The sequence below is a fragment of the Salvelinus fontinalis genome, chromosome 9 (genome assembly GCF_029448725.1).
Source record: "Salvelinus fontinalis isolate EN_2023a chromosome 9, ASM2944872v1, whole genome shotgun sequence".
In the NCBI taxonomy this organism is placed as follows: domain Eukaryota; kingdom Metazoa; phylum Chordata; class Actinopteri; order Salmoniformes; family Salmonidae; genus Salvelinus; species Salvelinus fontinalis.
Genome location: NC_074673.1, coordinates 2,873,745 through 2,883,627, shown reverse-complemented (window position 1 = coordinate 2,883,627; position 9,883 = coordinate 2,873,745). Strand labels below are relative to the sequence as shown.

Genomic DNA, 9,883 nt, shown 5'->3' with positions numbered 1-9,883 from the left:
CTCTGGAATGTGATCAAGAGGAAGGTGGATGGTCACAAGCCATCAAACAAAGCCAAGCTGCTTGAATTTCTGACCCAGGAGTGGCAAAAAGTCACCCAACATCAATGTGAAAGACTGGTGGAGGGGATGCCAAGACGCATGAAAGCTGGGATTTAAAATCAGGGTTATTCCTCCAAATGTTGATTTCTGAACTCTTCCAAAGTTAATACAATAGTATTGTGTTGTTATTTTCTTTGAATTATTGGAGGTCTGACAACTCTGGATCTTTTTTGTAACTTTGACCAGTTGTCATTTTCTGCAAATAAACGCTCTAAATTACAATATTTTTATTTGGAATTTAGGAGAAATGTTGTCAGTAGTTAATAGAATAAAATAAAACCATGTTCATTTTATCCAAACACACACCTAGAAATAGTAAAACCAGAGAAACTGATCATTTTACCCAAACACATACCTAGAAATAGTAAAACCAGAGAAACTGATCATTTTACCCAAACACATACCTAGAAATAGTAAAACCAGAGAAACTGATCATTTTACCCAAACACATACCTAGAAATAGTAAAACCAGAGAAACTGATCATTTTACAGCGGTATCTTAATTTGTTCCAGAACTGTTTATAATCAGTTCATAATCTAGGTTGAAAATATATTTTCCACAACAGAATGAGACATGGTTCTACAGCTAGAACCTGTAAAGAACTAGCGATGTGTTTGGTGGGTTTTCACCAAATACTTCCCCTTGTCCCTCAGCCGTCGATAGCATTTAGTCTGGATTATCATGATCAGCCTTTATCAGCCTCAGAGCTAAGAGGATTTAGAAGGTTCTGGATAGTGAAACTTCGCTAAAAGCTGGTATCTTGTGTTAATGGGTATTAGGTATTAGTAAAGGGTTATGAGATGTCAGATCTCAGCTGCTTCAGTGTACTAGTGCACTACTGTACACTAAACCAGTCTGCCTGGCCTAGTAGCCATCACACTACTGTAAACTAAACCAGTCTGCCTGGCCTAGTAGCCATCACACTACTGTACACTAAACCAGTCTGCCTGGCCTAGTAGCCACCACACTACTGTACACTAAACCAGTCTGCCTGGCCTAGTAGCCATCACACTACTGTACACTAAACCAGTCTGCCTGGCCTAGTAGCCATCACACTACTGTACACTAAACCAGTCTGCCTGGCCTAGTAGCCATCACACTACTGTACACTAAACCAGTCTGCCTGGCCTAGTAGCCATCACACTACTGTACACTAAACCAGTCTGCCTGGCCTAGTAGCCATCACACTACTGTACACTAAACCAGTCTGCCTGGCCTAGTAGCCATCACACTACTGTACACTAAACCAGACTGCCTGGCCTAGTAGCCATCACACTACTGTACACTAAACCAGTCTGCCTGGCCTAGTAGCCATCACACTACTGTACACTAAACCAGTCTGCCTGGCCTAGTAGCCAGCACACTACTGTACACTAAACCAGTCTGCCTGGCCTAGTAGCCATCACACTACTGTACACTAAACCAGTCTGCCTGGCCTAGTAGCCATCACACTACTGTACACTAAACCAGTCTGCCTGGCCTAGTAGCCATCACACTACTGTACACTAAACCAGTCTGCCTGGCCTAGTAGCCATCACACTACTGTACACTAAACCAGACTGCCTGGCCTAGTAGCCATCACACTACTGTACACTAAACCAGTCTGCCTGGCCTAGTAGCCATCACACTACTGTACACTAAACCAGTCTGCCTGGCCTAGTAGCCATCACACTACTGTACACTAAACCAGTCTGCCTGGCCTAGTAGCCACCACACTACTGTACACTAAACCAGTCTGCCTGGCCTAGTAGCCATCACACTACTGTACACTAAACCAGTCTGCCTGGCCTAGTAGCCATCACACTACTGTACACTAAACCAGTCTGCCTGGCCTAGTAGCCATCACACTACTGTACACTAAACCAGTCTGCCTGGCCTAGTAGCCATCACACTACTGTACACTAAACCAGTCTGCCTGGCCTAGTAGCCATCACACTACTGTACACTAAACCAGTCTGCCTGGCCTAGTAGCCATCACACTACTGTACACTAAACCAGACTGCCTGGCCTAGTAGCCATCACACTACAGTACACTAAACCAGTCTGCCTGGCCTAGTTGCCATCACACTACAGTACACTAAACATGTGAATCCGTTAAACTTACCTACCCAAATCGAACTGCCTGTAGCTCAGGACCTGAAGCAAGGCTATGCATATTCTTGACACCATTTGAAAGGAAACACTTTGACGTTTGTGGAAATGTCAAATTCATGTAGGAGATTATAACTCATTCGATCTGGTTCTAGTTCTGTTGAGACTTCTAGTTCTGTTGAGACTTCTAGTTCTGTTGAGACGTCTAGTTCTGTTGAGACTTCTAGTTCTGTTGAGACTTCTAGTTCTGTTGAGACTTCTAGTTCTGTTGAGACTTCTAGTTCTGTTGAGACTTCTAGTTCTGTTGAGACTTCTAGTTCTGTTGAGACGTCTAGTTCTGTTGAGACTTCTAGTTCTGTTGAGACGTCTAGTTCTGTTGAGACGTCTAGTTCTGTTGAGACTTCTAGTTCTGTTGAGACTTCTAGTTCTGTTGAGACTTCTAGTTCTGTTGAGACTTCTAGTTCTGTTGAGACGTCTAGTTCTGTTGAGACTTCTAGTTCTGTTGAGACTTCTAGTTCTGTTGAGACTTCTAGTTCTGTTGAGACGTCTAGTTCTGTTGAGACGTCTAGTTCTGTTGAGACGTCTAGTTCTGTTGAGACGTCTAGTTCTGTTGAGACGTCTAGTTCTGTTGAGACGTCTAGTTCTGTTGAGACTTCTAGTTCTGTTGAGACGTCTAGTTCTGTTGAGACTTCTAGTTCTGTTGAGACTTCTAGTTCTGTTGAGACTTCTAGTTCTGTTGAGACTTCTAGTTCTGTTGAGACGTCTAGTTCTGTTGAGACGTCTAGTTCTGTTGAGACTTCTAGTTCTGTTGAGACGTCTAGTTCTGTTGAGACGTCTAGTTCTGTTGAGACTTCTAGTTCTGTTGAGACTTCTAGTTCTGTTGAGACTTCTAGTTCTGTTGAGACGTCTAGTTCTGTTGAGACTTCTAGTTCTGTTGAGACTTCTAGTTCTGTTGAGACGTCTAGTTCTGTTGAGACTTCTAGTTCTGTTGAGACGTCTAGTTCTGTTGAGACTTCTAGTTCTGTTGAGACTTCTAGTTCTGTTGAGACTTCTAGTTCTGTTGAGACTTCTAGTTCTGTTGAGACTTCTAGTTCTGTTGAGACGTCTAGTTCTGTTGAGACTTCTAGTTCTGTTGAGACTTCTAGTTCTGTTGAGACTTCTAGTTCTGTTGAGAAGTCTAGTTCTGTTGAGACTTCTAGTTCTGTTGAGACTTCTAGTTCTGTTGAGACGTCTAGTTCTGTTGAGACTTCTAGTTCTGTTGAGACTTCTAGTTCTGTTGAGACGTCTAGTTCTGTTGAGACTTCTAGTTCTGTTGAGACTTCTAGTTCTGTTGAGACTTCTAGTTCTGTTGAGACGTCTAGTTCTGTTGAGACTTCTAGTTCTGTTGAGACTTCTAGTTCTGTTGAGACGTCTAGTTCTGTTGAGACGTCTAGTTCTGTTGAGACGTCTAGTTCTGTTGAGACTTCTAGTTCTGTTGAGACTTCTAGTTCTGTTGAGACGTCTAGTTCTGTTGAGACTTCTAGTTCTGTTGAGACTTCTAGTTCTGTTGAGACGTCTAGTTCTGTTGAGACGTCTAGTTCTGTTGAGACGTCTAGTTCTGTTGAGACGTCTAGTTCTGTTGAGACTTCTAGTTCTGTTGAGACTTCTAGTTCTGTTGAGACTTCTAGTTCTGTTGAGACTTCTAGTTCTGTTGAGACGTCTAGTTCTGTTGAGACTTCTAGTTCTGTTGAGACGTCTAGTTCTGTTGAGACGTCTAGATCTGTTGAGACGTCTATTTCTGTTGAGACGTCAAGTTCTGTTGAGACTTCTAGTTCTGTTGAGACGTCTAGTTCTGTTGAGACTTCTAGTTCTGTTGGGACTTCTAGTTCTGTTGAGACGTCTAGTTCTGTTGAGACTTCTAGTTCTGTTGAGACTTCTAGTTCTGTTGAGACTTGTAGTTCTGTTGAGACGTCTAGTTCTGTTGAGACTTCTAGTTCTGTTGAGACTTCTAGTTCTGTTGAGACGTCTAGTTCTGTTGAGACGTCTAGTTCTGTTGAGACGTCTAGTTCTGTTGAGACGTCTAGTTCTGTTGAGACGTCTAGTTCTGTTGAGACGTCTAGTTCTGTTGAGACGTCTAGTTCTGTTGAGACTTCTAGTTCTGTTGAGACTTCTAGTTCTGTTGAGACGTCTAGTTCTGTTGAGACGTCTAGTTCTGTTGAGACTTCTAGTTCTGTTGAGACGTCTAGTTCTGTTGAGACGTCTAGTTCTGTTGAGACTTCTAGTTCTGTTGAGACGTCTAGTTCTGTTGAGACTTCTAGTTCTGTTGAGACTTCTAGTTCTGTTGAGACTTCTAGTTCTGTTGAGACTTCTAGTTCTGTTGAGACGTCTAGTTCTGTTGAGACGTCTAGTTCTGTTGAGACTTCTAGTTCTGTTGAGACGTCTAGTTCTGTTGAGACGTCTAGTTCTGTTGAGACGTCTAGTTCTGTTGAGACTTCTAGTTCTGTTGAGACGTCTAGTTCTGTTGAGACGTCTAGTTCTGTTGAGACGTCTAGTTCTGTTGAGACGTCTAGTTCTGTTGAGACGTCTAGTTCTGTTGAGACTTCTAGTTCTGTTGAGACGTCTAGTTCTGTTGAGACTTCTAGTTCTGTTGAGACTTCTAGTTCTGTTGAGACTTCTAGTTCTGTTGAGACTTCTAGTTCTGTTGAGACTTCTAGTTCTGTTGAGACGTCTAGTTCTGTTGAGACTTCTAGTTCTGTTGAGACGTCTAGTTCTGTTGAGACTTCTAGTTCTGTTGAGACTTCTAGTTCTGTTGAGACGTCTAGTTCTGTTGAGACTTCTAGTTCTGTTGAGACTTCTAGTTCTGTTGAGACGTCTAGTTCTGTTGAGACTTCTAGTTCTGTTGAGACTTCTAGTTCTGTTGAGACTTCTAGTTCTGTTGAGACTTCTACTTCTGTTGAGACTTCTAGTTCTGTTGAGACTTCTAGTTCTGTTGAGACGTCTAGTTCTGTTGAGACGTCTAGTTCTGTTGAGACTTCTAGTTCTGTTGAGACTTCTAGTTCTGTTGAGACGTCTAGTTCTGTTGAGACTTCTAGTTCTGTTGAGACTTCTAGTTCTGTTGAGACGTCTAGTTCTGTTGAGACGTCTAGTTCTGTTGAGACGTCTAGTTCTGTTGAGACTTCTAGTTCTGTTGAGACTTCTAGTTCTGTTGAGACTTCTAGTTCTGTTGAGACGTCTAGTTCTGTTGAGACTTCTAGTTCTGTTGAGACTTCTAGTTCTGTTGAGACGTCTAGTTCTGTTGAGACGTCTAGTTCTGTTGAGACGTCTAGTTCTGTTGAGACTTCTAGTTCTGTTGAGACGTCTAGTTCTGTTGAGACTTCTAGTTCTGTTGAGACTTCTAGTTCTGTTGAGACGTCTAGTTCTGTTGAGACGTCTAGTTCTGTTGAGACTTCTAGTTCTGTTGAGACTTCTAGTTCTGTTGAGACTTCTAGTTCTGTTGAGACTTCTAGTTCTGTTGAGACGTCTAGTTCTGTTGAGACTTCTAGTTCTGTTGAGACTTCTAGTTCTGTTGAGACTTCTAGGTCTGTTGAGACGTCTAGTTCTGTTAAGACTTCTAGTTCTGTTGAGACTTCTAGTTCTGTTGAGACTTCTAGTTCTGTTGAGACTTCTAGTTCTGTTGAGACTTCTAGTTCTGTTGAGACGTCTAGTTCTGTTGAGACGTCTAGTTCTGTTGAGACTTCTAGTTCTGTTGAGACTTCTGGTTCTGTTGAGACTTCTGGTTCTGTTGAGACTTCTGGTTCTGTTGAGACGTCTGGTTCTGTTGAGACTTCTAGTTCTGTTGAGACGTCTAGTTCTGTTGAGACGTCTAGTTCTGTTGAGACTTCTAGTTCTGTTGAGACTTCTAGTTCTGTTGAGACGTCTAGTTCTGTTGAGACGTCTAGTTCTGTTGAGACTTCTAGTTCTGTTGAGACTTCTAGTTCTGTTGAGACGTCTAGTTCTGTTGAGACGTCTAGTTCTGTTGAGACGTCTAGTTCTGTTGAGACTTCTAGTTCTGTTGAGACGTCTAGTTCTGTTGAGACTTCTAGTTCTGTTGAGACTTCTAGTTCTGTTGAGACTTCTAGTTCTGTTGAGACGTCTAGTTCTGTTGAGACGTCTAGTTCTGTTGAGACGTCTAGTTCTGTTGAGACGTCTAGTTCTGTTGAGACTTGTAGTTCTGTTGAGACTTGTAGTTCTGTTGAGACTTCTAGTTCTGTTGAGACTTGTAGTTCTGTTGAGACTTCTAGTTCTGTTGAGACTTCTAGTTCTGTTGAGACTTGTAGTTCTGTTGAGACTTCTAGTTCTGTTGAGACGTCTAGTTCTGTTGAGACTTCTAGTTCTGTTGAGACTTCTAGTTCTGTTGAGACTTCTAGTTCTGTTGAGACGTCTAGTTCTGTTGAGACGTCTAGTTCTGTTGAGACGTCTAGTTCTGTTGAGACGTCTAGTTCTGTTGAGACTTCTAGTTCTGTTGAGACGTCTAGTTCTGTTGAGACTTCTAGTTCTGTTGAGACTTCTAGTTCTGTTGAGACGTCTAGTTCTGTTGAGACGTCTAGTTCTGTTGAGACGTCTAGTTCTGTTGAGACGTCTAGTTCTGTTGAGACTTGTAGTTCTGTTGAGACTTGTAGTTCTGTTGAGACTTCTAGTTCTGTTGAGACTTGTAGTTCTGTTGAGACTTGTAGTTCTGTTGAGACTTCTAGTTCTGTTGAGACTTCTAGTTCTGTTGAGACTTCTAGTTCTGTTGAGACTTCTAGTTCTGTTGAGACTTCTAGTTCTGTTGAGACTTCTAGTTCTGTTGAGACTTCTAGTTCTGTTGAGACTTCTAGTTCTGTTGAGACGTCTAGTTCTGTTGAGACGTCTAGTTCTGTTGAGACGTCTAGTTCTGTTGAGACGTCTAGTTCTGTTGAGACGTCTAGTTCTGTTGAGACGTCTAGTTCTGTTGAGACTTGTAGTTCTGTTGAGACTTCTAGTTCTGTTGAGACTTCTAGTTCTGTTGAGACTTGTAGTTCTGTTGAGACTTGTAGTTCTGTTGAGACTTCTAGTTCTGTTGAGACTTCTAGTTCTGTTGAGACGTCTAGTTCTGTTGAGACTTCTAGTTCTGTTGAGACGTCTAGTTCTGTTGAGACGTCTAGTTCTGTTGAGACTTCTAGTTCTGTTGAGACGTCTAGTTCTGTTGAGACGTCTAGTTCTGTTGAGACGTCTAGTTCTGTTGAGACGTCTAGTTCTGTTGAGACGTCTAGTTCTGTTGAGACGTCTAGTTCTGTTGAGACTTCTAGTTCTGTTGAGACTTCTAGTTCTGTTGAGACGTCTAGTTCTGTTGAGACGTCTAGTTCTGTTGAGACGTCTAGTTCTGTTGAGACGTCTAGTTCTGTTGAGACGTCTAGTTCTGTTGAGACGTCTAGTTCTGTTGAGACGTCTAGTTCTGTTGAGACTTCTAGTTCTGTTGAGACGTCTAGTTCTGTTGAGACGTCTAGTTCTGTTGAGACGTCTAGTTCTGTTGAGACTTGTAGTTCTGTTGAGACTTCTAGTTCTGTTGAGACGTCTAGTTCTGTTGAGACTTCTAGTTCTGTTGAGACTTCTAGTTCTGTTGAGACGTCTAGTTCTGTTGAGACGTCTAGTTCTGTTGAGACGTCTAGTTCTGTTGAGACTTCTAGTTCTGTTGAGACTTCTAGTTCTGTTGAGACGTCTAGTTCTGTTGAGACGTCTAGTTCTGTTGAGACGTCTAGTTCTGTTGAGACTTCTAGTTCTGTTGAGACTTCTAGTTCTGTTGAGACTTCTAGTTCTGTTGAGACTTCTAGACTTCTACCTACTTCCTTCTGGACCTTATGATGATCCCGGACATGTTTCTATCTTCTTTCAGGCCCAGAAAGCGTGGATCGAGAGGGTCTTTCAGAAGAGAGAATGTATTCACATATTCCCCAGCAAGGACCCTACAAGGTAGGATGAACTGACATACACCACACATTATGGTAGGGAGGTAAAAGGTGTTGTTGAGTGAGTACACACCATCATATGTATATACTGTCTATACACACCATTATATACTGTCTATACACACCATTATATACTGTCTATACACACCATTATACACTGTCTATACACACCATTATATACTGTCTATACACACCATTATATACTGTCTATACACACCAGTATATACTGTCAATACACACCATCATGTGTATATACTGTCTATACACACCATTATATTCTGTCAATACACACCGTTATATACTCTCCATAATGTCTATATACACTGTTATATACTGTCTGTACACACCATTATATTCTGTCTATACACACCATTATATACTGTCTATACACACCATGATATACTGTCTATACACTCCATTATATTCTGTCTATACACACCATTATATATTGTGTATGCACACCATTATATACTGTCTATACACACCATTATATACTGTCTATACACACCATTATATACTGTCTATACACACCATTATATACTGTCTATACACACCATTATATACTGTCTATACACACCATTATATACTGTCTATACACACCATTATATATTGTCAATACACACCATTATATACTGTCTATATACACTGGTATATTCTGTCTATACACACCATTATATACTGTCTATACACACCATTATATACTGTCTATACACACCATTATATACTGTCTATACACACCATTATATACTGTCTATACACACCATTATATACTGTCTATACACACCATTATATACTGTCAATACACACCATTATATACTGTCTATATACACTGGTATATACTGTCAATACACACCATTATATACTGTCTATATACAGCGGTATATACTGTCTATACACACCATTATATACTGTCTATACACACCATTATATACTGTCAATACACACCATTATATACTGTCTATATACACTGGTATAGACTGTCAATACACACCATTATATACTGTCTATACACACCATTATATACTGTCTATACACACCATTATATACTGTCTATACACACCATTATATATTGTCAATACACACTATTATATACTGTCTATATACACTGGTATATACTGTCTATACACACCATTATATACTGTCAATACACACCATTATATACTGTCTAGACACACCATTATATACTGGCTGTACACACCATTATATACTGTCTAGACACACCATTATATACTGTCTGTACACACCATTATGTACTGTCTATACACACCATTATATACTGTCTATACACACCATTATATACTGTCTATACACACAATTATATACTGTCTATACACACCATTATATACTGTCTATACACACCATTATATACTGTCTATACACACCATGATATACTGTCTATACACACCATGATATACTGTCTATACACACTATTATATACTGTCTATACACACAATTATGTATTGTCTATACACACCATTATATACTGTCTATATACACTGGTATATACTGTCTATATACACTGGTATATACTCTCAATACACACCATTATATACTGTCTATATACACCGGTATATACTGTCAATACACACCATTATATACTGTCTATACACACCATTATATACTATATATACACACCATTATAAACTGTATATACACACCATTATATGTCTACACTGTCTATAAACACTATTCTATACTGTCTATACACACCATTATATACTGTATATACACACCATTATATGTCTACACT

The 9,883-nt window shown here is 40.3% G+C and overlaps 1 protein-coding gene across 1 annotated transcript in view; it reads left to right on the top strand.

Annotated features, from left to right (window-relative positions):
• The first annotated feature begins 708 nt into the window (after positions 1-708).
• LOC129862933 (transient receptor potential cation channel subfamily M member 1-like) overlaps positions 709-9,883 on the top strand; it is a 177,084-nt gene continuing 167,909 nt past the window's right edge. Inside the window, exons 1-2 of the mRNA XM_055935037.1 lie at positions 709-717; positions 8,061-8,137. Of these exons, the coding sequence (XP_055791012.1) occupies positions 709-717; positions 8,061-8,137 (86 nt within the window). The remainder of the gene's footprint in view (positions 718-8,060; positions 8,138-9,883) is intronic.